Here is a 25,805-nt window from a genome sequence, read left to right on the forward strand (position 1 = left end):
CGGAGATTGAGCGTTGGCCCACCTGCTCTCCAAATGCTCCATTACAGGGACATGTACACAAGATTTGCACCTTATCTGCACAATATACACACAGAAAATATCTCTGGGGCTGTATACTTTATAAATGTAATAGTGTGATGGAGTTGGATCAAAGCAGTCCAGACACCCGTTTGTCTCACATCTGCACGTTATTTTTCTTTTCATTAGTCTGTCGTCCCCATTTCCTGATTTAAATTCAACACATAACATTGTCTAGGACTGTCGGCTTTTCTGAAATGGCCATTTCTAACCTGGTTTGCTGTGGAGAACCTGATTATAATAAACTTGGCATGGCGTTGAGACCTTCGCCGTGCAGAATACTAAGTACTTTGGCACTATTATGTCTGAACTAATAATGTTTGTAGACCATACAAACAGTATACCTGCGCAGGTAAATACAATAAAGTGATTTTTTTTCTTCGTTTTGCTGAGGAGACATTAGGGAGAGGCTGCCGGGTTAAATACCTACAAATAAGATAATTGATGGAGATTATTTTGTTTAACCGAACCCTGATTACCGAAGAAAGACTGTGAGGGCAAACCGGTTCTCCATCAATATATTTAACTATTAAGTGCTGACTGTCCATCAACCAAGGCTGAACTAGAAGCCCCTCTAATGCCTACCATACTTAATTACCATAATTAAAAGGTAAATTAATTACTGAAATGCTGTTTGCCTAGTAAAATTCCTGACATCACTGCTTGCTTACAGTTATATATTGTCCAGTGTTACTTTTTTCACCCGGTTTTTCTGGTTACTTTGTTTCCCAGCATCTACAAGAACAAGAATGCAGAAGCAGAAATTAGAGGGTTCCATGGACTTTGCCAAGAACGAAGAAAAGTGAAATGTTTTTCTAACCTTTATTCAGTGACAGACAGCTAGCTGTCTCCATTCTTCCTTTTAACTGGTTAGCTTGTAAGCGTTCTTATCACACTCATTTTTTTTATTTTTGTTTTATCTATAAATATATATGAAAAATGTATTAAGAATTCACACAAAATCAAATGGCAGTAGGTATCTCTTGGCCTAACTAAAAAGCTTTGTGCGGCATGGGCATGACCTTCTTTGTGTAAGGTGTGGGGGGGGTTGCTCAGGGGTTTTGAAGATCCTTCCCCTTTATTAACCATGTTGGTATTGGACTTGTGCCATTCATGCATATCCTGATTTAGTGGATATATTTCATCTCGCCAATGTCCCTTATGCATTACGAAGTGCTGACCCTCCATAATGCACAGTTACGGTGAGAAGGCTGTCACAAAACCACTTGCCTGCTAATTCTACATTCTTTACCACACAGATAGCAGTTTGTGTAGAAAATAACTCTAAAGCTGTTGCCTGGTGTTGTTTTGGAAGCATCAGGTTCAATAAGTAGACGAACATTACTAGATTTGTTTTAATTAAAGCACAGCTTTTTTGACTTTTTTTTTTTTTTTTTTTTAAGACTGTTACCTGATTGAGCACCAAGACAATATGAAACGTTCACCTCTAATACCCAGATGTGCTCGGAGATATGTATCTCTACCCTGTATGTTTAGTTATTAAAATGTTGTTGGGGTTTTTTTTTATTATTCCTCTTCAATGAGCTTGTTTCAGGACTTTTATTTGATGAAGAAACAGAACTGTGCTTTTTCATACTTTTAATTTGTGTAAAATAAAATAATACAGTGTTTTCCATACAGAATATGGTGTCCCAGACAGATGGTGGTCAGCAGCTAAAACATTTTACGCCAATAATAGGTTTTTACCCCGTCTCTCCAGCAGCAGAAACCTCTTAAGATGGACTCTGATCATTGGTTCTGTATGTGACAGTGTCTTGCTATACCCGATACATCATGAAGTGCCAGCCTAGCTCTCCCTGCAGCATGAGCTCACTGGGGTTGGATCTTCATAATGTACAGCACTGTTGGTATTCAAACCAAAGCTCTCATTTAGGGAATAGACCTCCTCCAGTTTAATTTCCAATTGCCCCCCACACTTTATCACATATGAGGGGCTTGCTGGTGACTGGAATGCAGAGTGAAGTGTGTGAATGAAATGCTCATCTCTCTAGAATACTGGAGATTTGGTGAATACACTTCTGTGTCAGGCACTAATGTCTTACTTTGAGGCTTCGTCATGACGCACTAAAGCTGCCAACCCAACTACGTTTCAGTATTTTATGTTTGTTTTATTGCATGCACATTTTTATTGAATTGTAATTGAATTTAATTTGTAACCATACTACTGAAGAAAGAGAAATCCCTTACCTCATACACATTTGTATTTACACTTTACTCAGTACTTGGAACACCATGGTCGGTTCTGGTGTACATAGGTGGTGATATTTCTCAAACTGTAATCTAGAGGGTGCAAAATGGCAGCCAAGGTGCGTTTACAATGCCTTTTACGAAGACACACTGTAGCTGCCAACAGAACTGGACTCTGACAGCATATCCTCCGCAAAGGGCTTTGGTAGAACTTTATACCGCATACATGATGCCTGTGAGAACTTGAAAGAAGATGTATTGAAATATGTTACAAAACATGCATTCTGAGGAAATATTTTGTGCAATTCGCAAATATACATCTAAATTCCATACATGAGTCACGTGCTGGAGATGCAGCCAGCATGTTACTGTATACATGTATCCTTACATACTTCATTTAATGGCTACAGACTATGCTTGATGATTTCATACGCTGAGCTGTATATTAAAGCAGTGATTGATAAGGGAATACAAAGACTCTTGTTCTGTTTTTGCTTCAATTTATTGTACGCTGTAAATGTGGGGGGAAAAAAAATCAGATAATGAAGTCTTGAGCGTTGAAAGCGGGGGTCGCCATTCATGCGTGGCAATCACCAAAGCTATATCATGGCATAATGTCTTTATAGCACAGGGAAGGGGCCATTGTTTTCAATCCAATTGAGGGTGTTGGCAAAGTTCATATGGAGTTTTATAAAAGGTTATGGTGAATACCAGAGTAGATACTGATTGTACCCTGACCCTAAGATGAGACCAAATAGACCAGGAAAAATGGGTGACTAGATAGACTGAATTGTTCTTACCAGCTTTCATTCTATGAGTTTAGACCAATTGTTTGCTTACAGCATCATCATTTTGGAACAGTGTGTGCTCGCTAGTCTCTTTTTACATATTGCTTTTGTACATCAGCAGTACAACTACATGTTATCCATTTCCCCACTCTCTGCACTGCCTGTAGCTGCGGGGTTACGATCGTAGGGACACCAGGCCAGTTCCTGAACACTGCCTCGCTAGTATCGTCTAGGGCTGACATCGGTTTTAACCCTTTCGGTTCCGGCAGGAAGCATTGCAGAACCGACCGGCGTACCCAGCTAGGGTGCAAGGTGTGCCCGTCACAATTGGTAATCAGATTGTTCGGCAACCTTGCTTTTAAAGAAACTGAATTTAGATTATTAAGGGAATGCAAGCTGCCTCTCACCTATAGGGGCTTTTTTTATGGGCTCTGCCAGTAGATGGTTTCCATAGGGTCTGACTTAGTAGAAAAGGGCAGGTGCCCAGTACTCATAAAAATGTATCCTGCTCCCCCCCCTATCCATCATTAAGCAAAATCACAAATGACTTCCTCTTACTGTAGTTGGACTGCCCACACTGTTGGTGGCATTTGTTAGCAGAAATAACTTCCACTTGAGACACTTACATAGGTAATAAAAATATTTGAGACCCATTACATATACCTCACTTGTAAGCTGACATTCATTAAAACTAACTCATCACTCTTTCACCTATCATTTGATCACAGATTTTAACACCAAAATAACTTGCTTGCAAATACTTTCATCCCCAAGGTCAGGAGCACCAAGGTGTGTGATGACACATTTAAGAATTCAATCTCAAAAACTCGCCCAAGGCATCTTAGTTAATAAACTGTATGACAGAGGTAGGTCTTTAGATGTTATTAAGCACCAACATCTCCTGGCTGAAGGCAATTCTGTAAATCTAACCCAATGCAGTATGTAGTGCTGGGCATCAAACTCCTGTGCTTGAGTATGGCAGGGACTCCAACGTACCATGTAGTGTCAATAAACAGCATGAATGCTAATACATTATCTTCATTATGCCATTGTTTGACATAATGCTGCTTTATTTTATTACACATACTTAAATGCCAGTTATTACATTATAAATCAGGAAAAAATCCAAGTCTAGATTACCTGTGTATGTTGGTCACGGAGTATATCGAAGGACCAGAGAATATCTCTTAGAATGATATAGTAGCGGAAACAATACTGTATTCACTGGTCAGTAAAAAGTAATACCGTATTACTGATTTTTTGAAGCCTGACCCACCAATAAAAGGATTTGTTTAAGGATTTTACTTTTAAAATAAAAATAGATTTTGATTCAAAGCTTTCCCAAATTTTCATTTAAAAAAAAATGCATAATTCAAATAAAACAATGCATATCACGAGATTTAAAATTAAATACCTAAAAATTTAATTTAATCACAATGATATCTCACTTGTTTCTCAACTAAAAGTAAATACACCAAGTCCTCGGCAAATTCAATTTTAGATCGAATGTAGGAGGTGGTAATCCCAGAATGCACCACTTCGGTTTAGCACAGTCAGTTCTTGAATGCTCCGACTCGGCTTGCTTTATTAATGAAGTTCTTGAGAAGGTCGCTGTCCATCTCGGCAAAGGCATCTGTCTGGGTAACCACCGTCATATGGTTTATACAGAACCTGAAGCAAAACTCTTCTAGATCCTAGAAATAGAAATCTAGTTGCAGATACATGAATTATTATAAAGATAACAGACCTGCATTTACAGACCTACAAACCGTTAACATCTTGTGTTTGCCAAGTTTAATGAGGCCTCTCTCTCATCCTAAAATTATATATATATTACACATATACACAAACACACAATTATATATACATATACACACACACACAGACACAAAAATATGTTTACGCCAGCATGGCAATTGACAGACCATAGCAGGGCCAAATATGACCTGACCTCTCCAAACATCTGGTTGCCAGCACTGAGCAGGTGCAAAAAAATTATGTAAAGTAAGAATGCTTTCAAAAAAACATGTTAATAGTTTTTCTTTTTATATATCACTTAACAAAATGCAAAAGTCAGTGAAGAAAATCAGATTTTCTTCTGTTCACTTACTTTGCATTTTGTTAAATGATAATTAACATGTCAATTTTTAGAAGGATTCTTACTGTACAGCATTTTCACTCCTTCCCAAACACTTTGCACAGTACTAAACAGTATATGCTATATATAGAAATTATATTATAGGGACATATGGTGGGCAGCATCACCTTAGAAGGGAGATATGACCAAATCTTTAAATATAACAATTTACATATAAATATTGGGTGGAAAGAAAAAAACAAGAAAATGCTCAAACCAAAATTTGTTGACCCCTGGCTCCAAATGAATCAGCTACATGTGGTTTGCTTTTATTTACAACTCCAACCGTGAGCTAAACTTCAGACAATTTTAAGTTATTTGTATAGCAAAATTATAGGGCAAGCTTTAAAGTGTTATCACTGCAGCACAATATACAGTACATATCTTATTGTATATACCGCATTGGCTCGGATATAGGCCGCACCCTAAAAGTTTGGTGCTTTTTTAAAGAAAATTTTTTTTTAATAGACATGCTGCCACTCTGTCTCCCCCCCCCCGAGATATGCTGCCACTGTCCCCCCCCGAGATATGCTGCCACTGTCCCCCCCCCGAGATATGCTGCCACTGTCCTCCCCCCGAGATATGCTGCCACTGTCCTCCCACCGAGATACGCTGCCACTCTCCCCCACCCGAGATATGCTGCCACTGTCCTCCCCCCGAGATATGCTGCCACTGTCCTCCCACCGAGATATGCTGCCACTCTCCCCCCCCCGAGATACGCTGCCACTCTCCCCCACCCGAGATATGCTGCCACTGTCCTCCCCCCCGACATATGCTGCCACTATCCTCCTCCTCCTCCCCCCCCCCCCGAGATATGCTGCCACTCTGCCCCCCCCCCCCCGACTTACCAGAGCAGACTCCCGGGTGTCTTGCGGGGCCGGCGGGGGACACCTACGCAATACGCGTATACAACTTCCGGTGCCGGGACTCAGCGGATGTGCCGGCACCGGAAGTTGTATATGCGTATTGCGTAGGTGTCCCCCGCCGGCCCCGCAAGACACCCGGGAGTCTGCTCTGGTAAGTCTTGGGGGCAGAGGTAAAACGCATCGTGCTTAGACAATCTCCCGTGCCGGCACCCCCCCCGTGGGAAGTGCTGGCAGGGGAGGCTGTCTGAGCGCATCAGAGGGTAGGATACGGGTCCCCTGCACCGCTGCGGGGGATCTGTATCCTAACCCTGCTGCCTGCCCAGCGCCCGGAACTGCATGTCCCAGGCGTTGGGCGCTAGACCCCGAAAATAGGCCGCACCCCCACTTTTAAGACTTAAAGTGGGGGAAAAAAAGTGCGGCCTATATGCGAGCCAATACGGTACATGCTTGAGAAACTCATTTGGGTTAAAATGCTGTGCAGACCCACTGATTCATCTCCTTGGCAAGCAATATATTTTATGACAAACAAAGCTCCAACAATTTACATACTATATTAGAAGGGAAGAGAGAAACCTCCAAGAGTACAAGTGTTTTTTGTGCACTATTATGTATACAAAGTCTCTTTTTAACATTTGGGGAGCCTGGCTATGGAAGCTACTTTACTGAGAAGACACGTTATTATTCTGCATGTAACATAATATTATATAATAATAACATTAATAAGCAAAGGAATATCCCAATAGTAATGTAATGGCAATTTGGCATAAAAGAAAATGCACAGTGCTGTAGTACTATCTATACAGAAATCCTATATCACATTTATTTCATATTTCCTTCAATAAAAGGAAATTATTAAATATACATGGTATACCTTGTATTTTCTATTTAATTCAATCTTTGAACTTAATCAAAAGTAGAATTTTACAGAGTAATGAAATCGCGGCTAATTTAAAGGCCAGAGGTCACAGCAAAAATAAGGGTGCCTTCATGGAACGGACTACATTTTCTTCCAGCTGCGAAAAAACACAAATATTTTGAACATTGCCATTAATTCTGTGAAGACACTAAAGTCCAAAGAGGTCATGGCGGCTTTCAGTAAAAAAAAAAAAAATAGATAAATAATATCAAGCTTTTTGAAAGACACTATTCTCATTAAGTGCCTAGCCCAGTCTGTGAAGAGTATATGTTTGCTGTACCTGAGCATCATACTTAACAGCTGCTGACAGCAGAACGACTGCATTCTCTTCGCATATTCCTTGCTTAATGGTTTGTTGGCAGAGCTGTTTCAATCTGTTCTCTCGGTATAATGTCGCCAGCTCCAACAGACCTGTGAAATATTAAACTGCTTAAAGATGTTTGATACACTGGGTTCCACACATTTAATGCTTACACACTGCAAGGCTGAAAATAAAGAATTCAATGATTGTATCAGATGGTTCGATACAGTTGGTATTTTTCAAGTGAATTTGTTTATAATGCTCTCATATCATAAAGTGCCTCACCAATTGATTATTGCACTCTAATAAAGCATGGCAGACAAACGTTACAGTATTTTTCTTTTTTTTTTTAGAAAAAAAAAAAGCATTTTGTATGATCTTGTCCAATAACATTGTTCTATATATTTAAGCACTGAAATAGTTTTATGCCATCACACTGCAAAGGGCTTAAACGGCAGAGATGACAATAAGAATGGAACACCTTAACTTAATTAAAGTTGAAAAAGATGTGTGTTGCAAACAGCAAAAATATTGTTAAGCAGGTTATGTATAAAATGCATTTTATGTCAAAAGCTGTCTGAACACAATTAACACCTGTACGACTCTTCATATTAGCTAGCACATTGTACTAGACAATATGTATTCGGGTCTTAAGCCTATTGGCCCGTGGGGAATGGCCAGTAATGGGAGCTGAAGACGTACTGGGATGTGAATCACTGGGGATCATTTTATAACTGTCTAATTTTGGGGAAATTCAGTCCCATAGCAGTGCTCCTGGATGTGTCTATCCATTGGTGCAAAGTTGCTGTTGCAGGTCCAGAAATGCAAAATCTAGTCGGAAATTAAGTCCACCGTCTGAAAATTAAATGAAAAATCTGTCCAAAACGATTTTGCTGTCTATGCTCAAGTCTATTAGATAAAACTGCTGCACAGATGCCAGCTTTTATAGGGTTAATTTTTACATTAAACATCTCCAAGCCAACTACACAGATTGGCAAACAGTTTGCACAAAAAACTGTAAAGCCAACAGTTTTCCCTTAATGTAAGACTGCATTATCAGTACCAAGATTTATCTACGCATACAGTCCATCGATTCTTACCAATTGCGTCTTCAGGAGAAATGCTGATATTATCTGTGTAGAGATATTCTAGGAAAGCCCGATAAACTGGGTAGGAAAACTGATTCATTTCAATTACTCCTCCTTCACTGCCTTGCAGAAATGAACGAAAATGTTCACACCTAATAAAATATAAACAAACACTAAGAAATGCAAACAAAAACAGACAACCATACAACTGTAAGACATAAAGCAACAATTTTAGAATATAATCTCCGTATTATACTTTATGTAATTGTACTAAAGAACCCGACCGAATTCCGCCACACGGGAACATTCAATGAAATTGCATCTACATGGTAAGCAGAAAACCTGTGTCAATTAGGTAACACATACATAGAGGCACTCAGCGGCCCCTTCTGCAATCTTGTGTAGTGTACGAGCCGACTGGCAGCCAACTAACTTCTATATGGAAGTCTCATGCGTTCATCAAAATAAAAGAGAAAGGTTCAAATCATCTTGACTAGACGCACATTTATATTTTTTTATGTTCACATACATTCTTTACATATTACCTTATATCACATGTGTTAAAATTAGTGGTTTAAGGGGTTTTGATTTTTCAATATAATCCAGGGCAGTGCTGATCGCAATACGTGCGATCAGCCAGCAGGGGAGACATTGGAAATCCCAGCAGGGTCTAGAAAGCCTCTCCTGTCATCCAGTGAACTTTAGGTGGGTGTAACGGTATGCCTTAAGCAGAGTGAAAATGTCAGTCAGTCCTTGGTCTTGTCTTAGATGGAATAGGCATAAAGCTATCCTGAATCTATGTTTAAATTCCCTGGATGTGTTAGCGCCTACCACGCCTGCTAGGAGGTGGTTCCCATGACCGGCTTAAAGAGCTTTGGGCTGTGGGTCAATTACACAAGAAGAGCCCCTTCTCTGGATATCGTGCCTTGAGTCAGCTCTTTCTCCTCCTTTTTCTCTGATTTCTGTCTCTTGTAGTCTCTATTTTCCTTCTTTTCGATTCCTTCCTCCTTCTTTGACAATTTCTCGTGCCCTATCTCCTTATTTGCACCTCTCTTTTCCTCTTTTTACGTATTTCATCCTCTTTCTAACTCATATTCTATACATATACACACATACATACTGAACTTCGGAGAGTGGTCACAACTGCACCTGCGAGATTTTGCCACTTGCAAGATGGCGCCGCAAGGGGAGCCAGACCCTCCTGAGAACTCTGGCTCCCCTTGCAGGTTGAATACAGGTTCTGCATTCAACCATGCAAGTCAATGGAACCCAGCTTTCTAATTACAATACGATTACTAAAATAAAGAAAAAAAAAAATAGTTTACTTTAAAAAAAACAACAAAAAAACATTATGATTTGATTGGGTAAATTGAATTGGCCGGGTTCAACAATGTCCCGATTAACACAGGGGGCAGGATGACCACATGTCAAATTTCCAATTTGCAAAATGCACACGTCTCAAATGTGGCCTTTTAGCCCCCAACCAACAAACCCATGCGTGGGGGGTGCTGAACACATATTGGGGTGTTGTACTTCCCACATAAGTACAACGTGAGAGGGGGAAAATGCACACAAAAATACTACTGCAAACTCTGACAAAGGCTGGTGGTAAAATGTGTGCATGGAAAGAGTAAAATTACCAGCATTTGAAATACCCTGGGGTGTCTAGTTTTCCAAAATATATGGTTTTTTTAGGGCAAATTGAATTGGCTGGGCTCAAAGATGTACCAAATAGGGCAACAATGAAAAATGCGCATGCCCCAAATGTGGCCCTTTTGTGCCCAAACAGCCAGGTAAACCAATGCATGGATGATATCTCTGTACTCAGGAGATGTTACTGAACACATACTGTCACAAAGGGCACAAAAAAATTAAATCAGCCATTGTCACAAAGGGGTAAAATAAACTTCCCTCCTGTACATTGTTAAATCCCTTTAAATCATCTGTGGTTTGCACTCATTGTCTGCTTGAACAAGCCAATCGATTGCAGGAAAAGTGCTCCTATTGAAAATGTGAAAATCATGAACAAATCTGAACAGATTTCTGCCTGCAGTGTTTGTCGCCCCACAGTTGAGCGGACTGCTGGTAAGTATATGACTTGTATTTTCAGCGGAACGCATCTACTGCACAGGGGAAAAAAAAACAGCTGGGGGCAGGCAAAAGGGGCAAATATAGTATAGTGGGACCTTCAAATTAAGTTTACCGTATTTTAAAGGGGACACGGGGGTCATCATATGCACTTTAGTGCACATGCACGGAAAACACTCACTTATTTTAATACGAGTGCTTTTCTGCCTTTCATTGGCTGCTATAAGTAGCTAATCAGTGGTGTGAAATCTCATATGGGAGGGCTGCAGCTTCTCCCTAAGGTATTATTTTGATTCTGTAGGCTAAATGAATGCATATGAAAGTAATAAAGTACTTTAATATGCATTTGTTGATCAGGGAGTCCCTTAATTAGGACAAACCTTAAACGTCAGTAACACTGTGGGATTTACCAACAGAATCTGGAGTTTGCAGGCCATTAAAGGTTAATTGAATATTTCATCTAATTGAATTCACATTGCATTAAGGGCCCGCCGCAGTGAGCATCTCCTGCAAAAATGGCTGAGGCGCCCCAGTGAGAATCATTTAGCTCTATGCAACATTACCAAAATGTCATTTGAAGTAGACATTTGGAGGGCAGGATTAACCCTGATAGAATGATAACATTGGTTGGAAAGTTAGAGTGAAAACAAAGGCTCATATTTGTTAAGTTTTTTGTCTAATTTGTGAATACAATCTTTGCAATGTTTTCAACATTCACTGCAAAGCACAAAAGGCCTTGTGGGCCTCAGTACTGCATCACCCCGGAGAACCATATGTTGCACACCACACATTTCCCTTTCATAGAGCAATATGTTTTGGTGGACAGCAGCTGCAGGACTAGAAAACCCCCATGCACTCCCTGTACTTTAAGGTAAAGCAATAGGCCAGCATATGGAGCACAAGGCACGGTTACCTATGGGCTAAACCGACGACGGCATTACACAAAGCGTTTAAGAAAATGCGTTTACTGAGTAACTTGGTATCCTTGCCCTACTAAAAATGGTCAACTCGTCTGCAACCTCTTTCTTATTTATCTGTGTGATGCCTTTTTAATTTTACATTGTTTGGTAGTTACACATTGTCCCACCATAATTAGAAGGAAAACCTTGGTCTCACTTTGTGAATTAGTGTCAGGGTCAGGCGGTGTATGTAAAGCAATGCGCAAATTAATCACAAATCCACGTCATAAATTGAGCCCAGCAAGGTCCAAGGGCACATACTGCAGCAAAACCCAACAAAAAAAACGTACAGCTAAGTATATCTGGATCTTACCTGATCTGAAGAAGAACCTTGTGAACATAAATGTATTTATTATCCACTAAAAATTTGAAATCAGCTGTGTCTGGATTGTCAAATTCTTTCTTTAGCGATTCAGTAACCGTGAGGTGGCCATCTGGCTCTACAAAAAATTGCATGAATTAACAAAAAAAACAAACAAAAACAATCTTTAGTTACAAAACATGGAATTTAAATGCTGACCTATCATATGCACCAAAGTACACTGCTTAAGAAAGTCTGTGCAATTTAGTTTTAACAGAAAGTTAAGGTTTGGAGCAAATACAAAAAGCATCAAAAGCAAACAAAATGAAAATACCTGCCCTTCAAGAAATATAAACATAATAAGGATGCCCTCAAAAACGCATTACTATAAAGTTAGAAGGTTGTGGTATAAATTAAACTTGTGTAAGGGGACTGAGAGGAGAACTGGGCTTTGTAATCTTTTAAAGCAAAGTCTGCTTTCAAGGGTAACATCAACCAGTAAACAGATCTTACCTACAGACAGGAGACGCCACATTACTGCAGGTGTGGAGAAGCAAGCAAAAACATCATCGGTGCAGACAAAGTGGGTGAGATGTGGAAGGATAACAGATTGTCCTCGGCATTGGCCCCACATATAGATCTGACCACTTTGAGACTTGGCAGCAGATGTGTGAGATGAGTGACAAGCCGCAATCTCAACTATTCTGTTTACCAAAAACATACAAATTTGATTTTCAGCGATTTCAGGTTTTTAAAGAAAACTAAAAAGTTAGGAAACTTAAATCATATATATATAATGCATGGTCACCATACTGCCATCATTAATCAAGAGCGTATACAAACAATGGAATCTATAGCACAGAAATGAAAAATGCCGCTCAGCAGTATCATACTCCATAGTTAGCTTTTTTATCTAACATTTGTAGAATTTCCCAGCACTGTTACCAGGAACTGATAATGCTTAAATATATAAAAAGGAAAACTTCTATGATATCATAAAGCCACAACCTTACATAAAACAGAACACTGGTGGCAAAAAGAATTCACTACTATCAAATGAAAAAGTTTTCCAAAAATGACAACGCCAAAAAAAAAAAAAAAATAAAGTTCTGGCAGTGTCAAATTAGGACACTCTAGACACTCCTTAGATGCATACAACATGTATGCACACAATTTTTTTCCTACAGTTCTAACCTGGTGATTAAAAGGTCCCGGCTACCAGACACATCCAAGATTGATATTAAATGGAATCAAAGAAAATCAATAGATCACGGAAATTTCTCAAACCATCTAAATACATGGGTTTTAAAATAGCAATTGTTATGGATTCAAAAACATTTCGAGACGCTGAATATAGAAAGCTACTAAAACAAAGACAAGTACTTTGCATTAACTTGTTTATGGAAACACTTGAAAGATCCCAAGTGGATCATATTTAACAGTTAAGTACGCACATAATAGTTTAATATGGAGACTAAATAATGAATTGTTTAAGGAAAACCACTTGAAGGACCACTTCAATTATTTGCTCTGATTAGAAAACAAGATTAATGGTGGAAGCCTTTTAAGTGTGTTAATTCCTACTTAATTCTATGGAAAGCGAGGACAGTGTGAGAAGCTCCTGCAAGTCCAAAAGAACCACAAGTCAAGGATTTGAGCTAGTTCTGACCCATTATTACACTTGCCACTGACTGCACTGGGAAGAGGTAAATCATATTTCTAATTTTATTATTATATTAATAAAATGGCAATATGGACTTCCCATCAAGAGAGAGAGAAAAAAAGAATGAAGCGGTGACCTAACGGAAACAATAATGTTAACACATGACATTACTATGTATTTACAGTAACCTACAGGGCCTGTCTCTGGATTTTTAAGGTTTATGATAATTTTTAAAAAAATGAAGTTTGTTTTTACTAGGCACCATGAAGCCAGTGATAAAACGCAGCAGAAGCTAAGTAATATTAATAATAGGACCATACATATTAGGGTCACGGCCTCCATACTGGCACTCATGGCCTACTACCAGGGACTATGCCTCAAAGCACATAACTCCTGAGCATCTTGTGGTCTTTTGGGGCCCAGAGACCCCATCTGGGGATTGGGGCTGGTGAACACATTGCAAACAAAGTGCTTTAGCCCACCCTACATTTTCATCAGCAAGCAGAGGGCAATTCAAATTAGATTTTGTGTATAATTTATTCCACTAAAATTTGTCCTGTCTCCTTGTCATTAACTGTCTTTTGTAATTTTTTTATATTAAAAAAAAAAAAAGGATTCTGTCCAAATATATAATTTACATATTTATTTGATCTTAAAAGCTGTGGGTGCCTACTATCTCAATATACAGACTACAAAAGTTATAAAAGCATAGAAGGACAACTTTTTCATGAGATACACAAATTACCATGTTAGTAAACAAATAGAAAAATACCTCTCCTTTTCTACACACACTTGGACGGGATAGGACTGGTTGCTTTTATTCCCTATTCCCAGCTGGCCATAGGAATTGGCTCCCCAACTATATATTCCACCTTCATCCGTTAAAGCCAATGTATGTGCGTAGCCACACACAACCTATATATATTTTTGGAAAACAAAAATAATAACTGTTTATACAAGGAAATTTAGTACATATTATTATTTCCATTTACTGTTAAATGGTGAGAATTTACATAGTTAAACCGCACGTACCCCTATGTGGACGTACCTGCTCCACTCGAACACCCTGCAGAGCTGCTATCCGACATGGTGTTGGCTGGTTGCCACTGCTGCCCAGCCCCAGCTGCCCATTTCCATTGTAACCCCACGCATATACCTTCAAGAACAAAAAAAAAAATATACTACCAGCCCCATACAAATAAACCTGTGTATTGCTAACACACATTTTTACTACACATATGACAAGGTTTAATATAAAAATACCAAAAATGAACTAGTACAGACAAAGGTGGCTGGATTCAATTAGATTAAGTGTAATATTTAACTTGCAACTTTTCCTAGACTGATGAAAAGTTCCCTACCATATACTCACTCACTCAGTCCCAGCAAGTGAAGGGCTAACGTATAATTGTGTGGGAGTGACTTCCATCACTTTATGTATTTAATGTGCCTTCGACCTAACAATTGTGCTGCTTTTTGGTGGATCTACCTAAAAAGCAGATACACAAAAGTGAATGAGAACATAACAAATATTTAAAAGATTTTGCAATTACCTCTCCATTGTCCACAACAGCCATGGAGCTCATCTGGCCGCACGCAATTCCTATTACGATTTTATTCTGCAAACAGCTGGTGACTTTCCTGGGTATTGGCTGATTGGCGGTGGAACCTGATCCAACTTGGCCCGAGTTATTATAGCCCCAAGCATAAACCTAAAAGAGTGAATTAACAGATTACAGTAGATAAAACATACGGGAATTATTCTGAACGTCAGATGCATGGACCTGGCAGCACACCAGAAGAATGCAAAACAAGTGAGGCCCAATCTCCAGCTTGCGAGGAGCACGTTGCATTTTCTGATGGATATTTCTGGACACTCGTACTATAAAGTTCTCATAGCATCCACTGTGCTTTATGAGGATTACATTCAAACTGACACAAAGGGAGCATTGCATGATATGAGATAGCAGGGAACCTGCTTGAGAATGGTTATAAACTAGAAACTAGTCACCTTCTGGAAAAGAAAGGAATAAGAGGAGAAATATGTGACAGGGTCCAGCCAGCAGGTGCATTTTTATTTAAACTCTTTAAAGCTTTCTATAAGGGTGAGTATACATAAAGATATACAGTGCTGTGAAAAAAGTATTTCCCCCCTTTACTGATTTCTTCTATTTATGCTTATTTGTCGCATTTAAATGCTTCAGATCATCCAAGTAAGTTTAATATAAGACAAGCACAATGTGAGTAAACACACAATGCAGCTTTTACATGATCATTTCATTTATTGAAGAGTAACTCAATCACCCATGTGAAAAAGTAATTACCCCTCAAACCTAATAACTGGTTGTGCCGCCCTTGGCGATTATTGGCAATGAGTCTTTTACATCACTGCAGAGGAATTTTCGCCCACTCTTCTTGGCAGAATTGTTTTAATTCGGACACATTGGAGGGTTTGAGCATGAACTGTCTCTTTCAGGTGATGACACAGCACCTCAATTGGATTGAAGTGAGGACTTTGACTAGGTCACTCCAAAACCCTTCTTTTTAATTATGTTGAGCCACTCAGAGGTGGACTTCGTTCGGTTCATTGTCCTGCTGCATAACCCAACTGCACTTGAGCTTCAGGTCACAAACTCATTGGGCCTTATAGAGGTCAATGACTTTGTTCCTCGTCTGGTCTTGAATTTCTTTACACTGTTTATACCATCTTTATTTTTTAAAAAGAATACACTTAAATTCCGGACTATGTACAAATCTTTGTATAACACAAGAAAATACAATAAAAAGAATCCTCTGTGTATAAAATGATAAATTGTGTTCTTACCTCTCCATCTGACGTTGCCACCATTGAATGGTGAGAGCCACATGCCACACTGATAACCTTTTTGTTTATCAAGTTAGTGGAGACCTGGCAAGGAATGAGTGCTTGACTGGTTGATCCGTTGCCCAACTGGCTATAAGCATTATGACCCCAGCTATATACCTCACCATCTGTAGAAATACAAATGTTGCAATTTGTTTCGAATTGGAAGACCACACAAAAGTATTTTTTCAAGAACATTGTTGCGTAGTTTTTTGTATTTTTTTTTTTTACAGATATCTCTGGTGTCTTGGTATTCAACCTAATCTTCTGTTTACATATTTCAGTATAAATCGTATGTTCTCCTTGGAAACTTTTACGCAACTCCAAATGAACATTTTAAGGATGTTTCGAATCACACTTGCATATAAACTTAGAAGATAAGGGAAAAAAAAGTCAGTTCCACTACAATTTTTAAACATTATGTTTTAGACTTAACTTATAGTTGATGTTTCAATATAACTCAGAATTTGACAGAAAACAGGAAAGTTTAGCAGTGCCTAACATCAATTTTTTTTACCCAACATAATGAAAAGCATTTTTCCTTTGCTTGCATGTTAGTACATGAGGGCAGATTAAAAAAGTAAAGCATTTTGTGAAATGGAAAAACAGAATACCTATGTCACCAAAAAAGAAATACAGTTAATCAAGTTAATAAAAACACATTTATACTTTATTCCCCCCCCCATCTTTTGACATCCAGCTTCTCTTTCTGATTTAACATTAAAAAAAAAAAAAATCTTTATGATATGTGTAACAACTGGTGCAAAAACCAGTAAAGATGGGTTTAAACAAAGAGCCCCAAATGTTAACCCTTTGAGGTGGGAGACACTTTACCTTGTGGGAAGGTAAGGCCATCTCTCTGTAGTTCTGCAATGGTTATTACACAGGTGACAACTTATGACTGGTTTACACTTTACTTAGGGCTGTATACATAGGTTTTGGGGGGTAGGGAAAATTAAGCTATCCATAGATACCTAGTAAAAAGCAAAATGGTCATGCCATCATATGATATAATGGTATATATAAAAATAAAAAAAAAAGTACCCACTTAGATGGGATATACTGCCTAAAATGCAGGGTGTCCTTAAAAAGAACAAGGGACTCATCAATGCAGACATTCTGCTCGGGGGTGTACATTTCAGAAAATGGATCAGAAAAGGAATTGATCATGGGTCTTAATGTATACAGTCAGTCAAACTGTGGGTCACCTCTACAGAGGCACTGGGCATCATTGAAAGGCAGGAATCTTACCAGGTACATCTAGCCCTGGTCGTAATAAGGGAGAAAAGCAGGTAATAAAAACACCCAAAATTAGGGTCAAGGTCCAAATTTTTGTCATTTCATGCGGTTCAGTGGGTACCCATGTTTGACGTTTGCGCTCTTGGTCAGCTGACAGACAGTGGGCAGCATAAATATTAGTTTGAACTGTTAACATGAGGATAAAACAAATTCAAAAAAATAATTGGATCACTGGGATCAATATTGTATCGCAATAAAGGGTGGGATATCGCGGTCCAACATATTTTGCTGTAGCCAACAACGGTCAGGCTAAGGCACAGGCTCCATACGCCTCATTTTAAGGATGTAGTACTTGGACATCAACCTCATTTGATGTAACACAAGACACGTCCCAGTATCTGACGCTATCTAAAATTCTACAATATCCACAATTTCTTCTAAGCATCTACCAAACTAACCTAAAAGAAAGCTAAAAATTTTTAGGTTTTTTTATTTATAAATATGTATAAATAAAATCGGGGGTTGTGAGGGTTGATGGAAGAGTTCATGAAAACTATGTCGACCCAGGACAAAAGGATATTATAAATTATATTTTTTTCCCACAATAAAAGACACGAGGCTCTCTCCTCCAGATCACAAAGATGGTCTCAAAGGGGTTAATCTGCACTTTTTAAACCACTACAGGTGTGCCATGCTTACATACCAAATTCACACAATATCAGGGCTGCAATTAATGATTATTTTAATAATGGATTAGTCGGAAAAAAAATGCAAATTTTTTGTTTATTTAAAAATAATTTAATGACCAAACTGGATGTTAAAAACAAACAAACATTTTACATTATCACAATGGCATTTCTCTAATCACCTTCCTATTTTACTGACATTATAATAAAAGCTATAAGAATCCAAACATAATATTTCTCAAACTAGGTTTTATCTAAAAATTTTAATAGTAAATATGAATTCACATGTAAACGTTTTTCATATTTAATAAAATATGATTGATAAAATGCATTTCTTGTTTTTTATTTCCTTTTATTTTGCAACCTGTATCCCAGTTATGCACATCTGACCCCAGGCTTGCCCCTCAGATATGCCTTATACAACCAGATATGCCAATCTGTCCCCCCATATATGCCTTATAGCCCCCTATATGCCACTGTGCCCTCTGATATGCCTTATTCCCCCTATATACCACTGTGCCCTCAGATACTCCTTATACCACCAGATATGCCTTATAGCCTCCTAATATGCCACTCTGCCCCCCAGATATGCCTTATACCTTCCAATATGCCACATGCCCCCTGATATGCCACACTGTGCCCCCAGACTGCCTGGTGTCTAGTGGGTGAACGTCTGCGTGATGCGCATAGATACACCTCTTCTGGTGGCTGGCACTTTCTATGACTGAGCACCATAAGGTCATGTGACGCTGGTGCTTCATCATAGAAGCCCTGGCAGAAGCGCCGGCAGCAGTGGAGGTTGTCTACATGCATCGCGCAGACATCCACTGGCTGCTAGAGAGGAGGATCCGAGTCCCCTGCAGCGCTGCGGGGGATCTGGATCTTAGTGTTATAGTCCGACCTCTATTTGAGGTCTGATTATAAAACGAGGGGTATTTTTCAGAGCATTTGCTCTGAAAAAACCCTCATTATATATTCGATAAAATCGATTCAACTAATCGATAATGGAAATCGTTGACAACAATTTTCATTAACGATTTTATCGATTAGTTGTTGCAGCCCTACACAATATCATGTGCTTTTTAATTTCTATAAACACGTTTTCTTTTTGCCTGCCATATATACCAGAATTGATGATGATCACATGAGGGCCACTTCCATAGCTCAGACCAACTATCTTCTTTCCAGAAAGCACATCTAGACGTCTTGGTTCAATGGTACTTTGACCATCCCCGGTGCCTAAACAGCCACTGCAGTTTGTGCCTATTACAAATACCTGTATTAAATGAAAAACATGAATAAAAGCATTTTCTAAATACATATGTATATTGCTTGCTTTTTTATTTACAGACATTAATAAATCCAACACTTTTCTCTATTTTCTCCAGGGCCGTCATACTGGGTTTCATTCACTAAAGGGAAAGTTGCCAGGTAAGTTATAGTTGTAACGCCCTGCTTCACTATTCATTATAAAAGGGCAAACACAAATTTCCCCAGCAAGAGTGGTGTAACTGGCCCTGTATACTTCAATGTTAAAGGAGACTGAAGATATTTTTCTGATTTAACTACAAATGATACAAGGCCTGCCAAGCTCTTCCTGCAGAGGCAGCTCATATGGACTCTTAGTGTATATATGAAGGAGCTGAAATACAACTCTCCTTTAGTGAATAAACCCCAATTTTGTCGACTCCGAAAAGCACAAGCCACAATAGGGTCTGTTCACTAAAGGGAGAGTTTGCACGTTTGTTGTGGTTCCAACTCCTTAAGTTCACCAGCCAAGCTGTTACTTTAGCAGAAGCTAAAGAACCCAAACATAATATTTCTCAGATTAGGTTTTAATACCAAAAACTGGTTTACTAGTAAATATTAATTCTAGGGCTGACACAACTAATAGATAAAATCAATAATAGATAATTAAAATCGTTGACAGCGATTTTCATTATCGATTAGTCGAATCGATTTTTATCGATTATAAAAAGGTTTTTTCAGAGCAAATGCTCTGAAAAACTCCTATCCTTATATAATCCGACCTCAAACAGAGATCGGATTATAACACTAGAATCCAGATCCCCCGCAACGCTGCAGGGGACCTGGATTCCCCTCACTGTCGGCCAGTGGGTGTCCGTGCGATACGCACAACTTCCGTCTCTCCCCTCCACTTCCATACACCCCTCTGATTGCTCCCCCCTCCCATACACCTCTCTGCCCCTCTCCCGACTCCCTGGTATTTTGTGAACCTCCGTTGCTGACAGGCACTTTCACTGGAGCTTCATAGAAGCCTCAGTGTAAGTGAAGGGCAGTAACGGAGGCTGTCTGTGCACATCGTGCAGACCCCACCAGCTGACAGAGAATCGAGGTCTCCTGCAGAGGATCATCCTCTCTGTCAGCTGGTGGGGGTCTGCGCGATGCTCATCGACAGCCTCCGTTACTGCCCTTCACTTACGCTGAGGCTTCTATGAAGCTCCAGTGAAAGTGCCTGTCAGCAACAGAGGTTCACAAAACACCAGGGAGTCGGGAGAAAGGCAGAGTGGTGTATGGGAGGGGGGAGGAATCAGAGGGGTGTATGGGTGAGTTATAGTGGTGTATGGGGGGTATAATGAATTTCAGGGTAGCAGAGTGGTGTATGGGGGTGTAATGTATTTCAGGGAGGCAGAATGGCATATCTGGGGGAGTTAGAGTGGTGTATAGGGGTATAATGAATTTCAGAGTGGCATATCTGGGGGAGGCAGAGTGGTAAATCAGGGAATATAATGAATTTCAGGGTGGTGCAGGGCATTCATGGGGGGGCGGAGTGGCATATCAGGGTGCACAGTGGCATATAGGGAGATATAAGGCATAAATGGGGGCAGGTGGCATATTGGAAGTTATGAGGCATATCAGGGGGCACAGTTGCATATCAGTGGCATATAAGGAGTATAAGGCATATCGGGGGCACAGTGGAATCTCTGGCATATAGGAGGGATAAGGCATATATGGGGGAAGAGTGGCAAGCTGGGGGTCAGATGTGCATAACTGGGGGCAGTTTGGTAAATAAAAGAAAATATAAACAAGGCTTTTTTCTCATAGTTTTTATTAAATATGAAAAATAGTTAACATATGAATTAATATTTACTAATAACTTTGTATTAAAACCTAGTTTGAGAAAAACTGTGTTTGGGTTCTTGTAGCTTTTATTAATATGTCAGTAAAATAAGAAGGTGAATAGAGAGAGGCCATTGCAATAAAGAGATGAAAGTGTAAATTGTACGTTTTTTATTACATTATTTTACATTTTAAAAAAAACTGATTAATCGAAAAAATAATCGGCCAACTAATCGATTATTAAAATAGTTAGTTGCAGCCCTAATTAATTCACATGTAAACTATTTTTTCATATTTAATAAAAACTATGATTGAGAAAAATGCATTACTTGTTATTATTTCCTTTTATTTGCCAGCCTGCCCCCCATTTATGAACATCTGACCTCAGACTTGCAACTCTGCCCCCCAGATATGCCTTATACCCCCATATGCTCATCTGCCCCCACCCCCCCCAAGACTTACCAATACATCCCCAGACTGTGCTCCAGACTCCCTGGCATCTAGTGGGGGCAGCTGGTGGAGGTCTGCGTGATGCGTGTCGACAACCTCTGCTGCTGCCAGGGCTTCTATGGCGGAGCACCAGAAGGTCATGTCACGCCTGTGCTCCGTCATAGAAGCCCGTGCGGAAGTGCCGTGCAGCAGCAGAGGTTTTCTGCATGCAACGCGCAGACATTCACAGCCTGACAGAGGGGATCCAGGTCCCCTGCAGCTCTTCTGGGGATCTGGATATTAGCCTTATACTAATCGATAATGAAAATCATTGACAATAATTTTCATTATCGATTATTAGTGATTTTATCGATTAATTGTTGCAGCCCTACTCCTTACTGTTAAAACCACATCACTTCTTACTTATTCTGTTCGCTCTTTCTCCTGGTTTGGCACTTGAATGCCTTCATACCACTCTATGTTGGTAAGCGTTGGGTCTCAGTTCTGGAGCCTCTAATCTTCTTTAGCAACACCTCCCCTCTTTGGAGAATCTTTTTTTTTTTTTTTTTTTTTTAAAGACGCTTTTCTCTTAGATTACGGTAACAATTCCTTGCTGACAACACGCTATTGTATCTTTCCTCTCCTGACCTCTTGTCCGCTCTTCTAACTCAGCTCATAAACTGCCACTCTGAAATCAGACTCTGGATGGTATCTCGATACCTCAAGCTGAACGTTTCCAAGACTAAGCTTATGGCTATCCCCCCCCCTGCCCCGCTCAATGCCTGATATCACCAACGCCATTGATAATTTGACCATCTTTTCTCATGACCTTTGTGATCATCACACCAGACACTTTGCATCACAATTATATCATCCTCACCCAAGCAGTCACTTATACTGGAAGCTACCAAGAATAAGGCTGTCTTCTCAGTCTATTACAGTATACCTTACTGTTTATTTTGTATATTGTAAATTTTAATGTTAGCTTTCACTTCACATTTGTAATTCATATTAAACTATTGGTCCCATTTGCACACTATAAAAAATGCAATGTAAACTTTACCTCGTCACTTTTTGTTATGTATAGGACCTCATTTCCAGCACCAAACACACAGGCCTGCTGAATAAACTTCAGGTCATCTGGCGGACAGAGAGCGAAGATTGGCCATTTCCCAATGTCTACCATCGTCAGGAGAGATGAAAAGCTGAGCCACAAAGAAAACATTTAAAAAAACAAACAAAAAAACCCAAAACTTTATTTATAAACAAGAAAATGAGTTTAAGCATACAAATGTGATAAGTAGCTGTATTCCTTATTTACTTAACCCATTCCATTAGCACTTTACATGTTTACAGGAATGTGCCATATATTTTTCTTTAAACCTAAAATTAGAAAAAAACAAAATGTTTTTAGAAACATTAATTTTGTTTTCGAGAGATGATGCTGCTCAGATCACTGTAACTTCAGGTGATTTGTTGGACTGATTCCAGGAAGCCACGGTTCATAAGCCTTTTAAAAGGAAGATTTCTATTTTTGTTCAGTTGAGTTCCATAATGAAGAAGATTGTGCCACCATAGAGACAACAGGGGGGGTAAACGTTTACCCCATTAAAGACACCTCATGAGTACTTTAATATGATTTAATATGATTTACATTAACTAAGAAAATAAATCAGTATAAGCTGCAGTTCTAGAATAGGAACTACTCATACGCCCTCTGTGGTCTGATGATTCTTGCCACCAATTAGCTTCTTGAAGGTGCAAGTCAGTAGCAAGAAAGCTTTTCCATGAAGTTTATGAGCACCAGGGGCCTGAAAAGACCTCTACTGGCAACGCTACCGATCCAGCACTGGTGATTTTCAGGTGTGAGAAAATTTAAAATGTTCTTCTCAGCAATGACATGCATTACTGTGCATAAATCAACTGGCTAGCGCAACGTATAGGTGACAAGTTACCCTACACAAAGTGACACCTTGTCATTTTTCAATGACAGGTACACTTTTACCCCTTCACGACAAGGGTTTATATCGCCTTAGTGACCAGAACCTTTTTGCAATTTTTACTATATATTTATTTAATCATGATTCCCCTTTTCTAAGTGTGCTGCACCCATAAATATTATATATTGGGTTGTTTTTTTTCAGGAAACATGGGGCTTTCTTTTGATAAAAATTTTATAGTAGAGTGCAAGAAAAAAAAAAAAAAAAAAAAAGGGAAAAAAAGGTAAATTGCCACTAAAATAGATAAACTGGCAAAAACACCACATAATCGAAGTCTTGATTTTTTAAATCTTATTAATGTAGAAATTTCATGTATTTCTCTCAATTACATGACAAATATTAGAGAGTATATATCATTGTATCAACACTTTGTTTTTCTTATTCTTTTAGTATTGTGTGATTAACACAACAGTAAACAAAGATTACTGTATACCCAATAAAACGCAAAGCAGACAGCCTAGGGTATTTCCTTAGCAGCATTTGGACAACCACTTTGCTATGAATCTCTGAAAAAAATGTTACGAAAATTTGTATTTTGGCAAACGCTTGTGCCTTGCTTCAGATTTCTTGCTCAGGTTCAGTGCAGTTGCAGATGCCAATCTGTGTCCCAGATGCCAGAGCCTAAGGGGAGTTGGACCTATGGGAAGGGTGTATAGTTAAGCAAGTTCAAATGTTTACATCTGCCTCCTGGTGGCAGAGGTCAGAATAACACCTTCACTTTCTCTTTCACATTCACTGAATTCTATGAATTTGTGCATCATGTGTCAGTGTATCTCAATACGCATTTTATTGATTTATATAAATAATTTTACTTTGGTTATACAACAGTCTTCACCAAGACAAACAATATGTAGTGCATGAAACTTAACATATAGCGCACTAATGAGCTATTTATAATATAAATATTTTCTAACTAGAAGATATTACCTATTATAGCTTTATATAGCTATATACCTATATAGTTAGATTTGGACACTGACACAAGTTTAGGTATTTCAGCTGTTTACCAAATAATTTCAAGTTACAGTTGAGTAATTAATATAAGCTTAAATTGCAGTCTCTCAGCTGTAATTTGAGGGTATCCACATCCAAATTGGAGGAAGGGTTTAGGAATAACAGAGTTTAATAACTGGACAAATGACTCAAAAGCTATTAAATGGACGGGTGTAGGTTATTCCTTCGTTATTGCTTCAATTAAGCAGGTAAAAGATCAAGAGTTGATTCGAGGTGTGGCAATCACATTTGGAAGCTGTTCTGTGAACTCAGAACATGCGGTCAAAAGAGCTTGCAATGCAAGTGGAACAGGCCATCCTTAGGCTGAAGAGAAAAGAAAAAATCTATCAGAGAGAAAGCAGGAACATCAGGAGCAGCAAAATCAACAGTTTGATACATTCTAAAAAAGGAAAAAAAACACACTGGTGAGCTCTGCAACACAAAAAGGCCTGGACGTCCACGGAAGACAACAATGGTGGATGATCGTAGAAGATTATAGGATCTTTTCCATGGTAAAGAAAAACCCCTTCACGATATCCAGAGTGAAGAACACTCTCCAGGAGGTAGGCATATCATTATCCAAGTCTACCATACAGAGAAGGCTTTACAAGAGAAAATACAGAGAGTTCACCACAAGTTGCAAACCATTCATAAGCCTCAAGAATAGAAAGGCCGGATTAGACTTTGCCAAAAAAATATCTAAAAATAGCCAGCCCAGGTCTGTAACAGCATTCCTTGGGCAGATGAACCTAAGATCAACCTGTACCAGAATGATGAAAAGAAGAAAATCTATGGAGAAGGCTTGGAACGGCTCGCGAAGCATACCACATCATTTGTAAAACACGATGGAGGCAGTGTGATGGCATGCATGGCCTCCAATGGCACTGGGTCACTAGTGTTTATTGATGATGTGACAGAAGAGTAGAAGCAGCCGGAAGAATTCTTAAGTGTATAGGGATATATTGTTTGCTCAGCTTCGTCATAATTCAGCAAAGCTCACTTTACTCCATTTTTTTTGTTGTTTAGACATGCTATTTAAAAGTATCTCATTATCGGGATGTGACAAGTGTAAAAGATTACCAATAGCGATGATATTTTGCATACACATTTAAACAGGAAGG

The 25,805-nt window shown here is 39.1% G+C and overlaps 2 protein-coding genes across 3 annotated transcripts in view; one reads left to right on the forward strand and one right to left on the reverse strand.

Annotated features, from left to right (window-relative positions):
• Positions 1–884, forward strand: part of LOC149279003 (retinoblastoma-associated protein-like) — a 79,238-nt gene extending 78,354 nt beyond the window's left edge. Inside the window, exon 26 of the mRNA XM_089501492.1 lies at positions 811–884. Within this exon, the coding sequence (XP_089357618.1) occupies positions 811–884 (74 nt within the window). The remainder of the gene's footprint in view (positions 1–810) is intronic.
• A 3,743-nt stretch (positions 885–4,627) lies between these two features.
• LOC149279005 (RCC1 and BTB domain-containing protein 2-like) lies at positions 4,628–22,883 on the reverse strand. Of its 2 annotated transcripts, none has more exons than XM_089501490.1 (11): positions 22,755–22,883; positions 19,307–19,457; positions 16,218–16,384; positions 14,947–15,105; positions 14,442–14,549; positions 14,166–14,308; positions 12,244–12,434; positions 11,743–11,869; positions 8,395–8,534; positions 7,274–7,404; positions 4,628–4,768 (listed from the first exon to the last, which is right to left on the reverse strand). In XM_089501490.1, exons 1-11 carry the CDS (start codon positions 22,875–22,877, stop codon positions 4,628–4,630), a joined length of 1,581 nt encoding a protein of 526 aa, XP_089357616.1. In that variant the 5' UTR covers positions 22,878–22,883. The 2 variants fall into 2 exon arrangements, with proteins under 2 accessions (XP_089357616.1, XP_089357615.1); XM_089501489.1 differs by having other exon boundaries at positions 11,743–11,867; positions 12,164–12,434; positions 22,755–22,877.
• Positions 22,884–25,805: the final 2,922 nt, after the last annotated feature.

Source organism: Sceloporus occidentalis, unplaced genomic scaffold (assembly GCF_023333645.1).
Source record: "Sceloporus occidentalis isolate IW3139 unplaced genomic scaffold, rSceOcc1.0.p SCAF_175, whole genome shotgun sequence".
In the NCBI taxonomy this organism is placed as follows: Eukaryota; Metazoa; Chordata; class Lepidosauria; order Squamata; family Phrynosomatidae; genus Sceloporus; species Sceloporus occidentalis.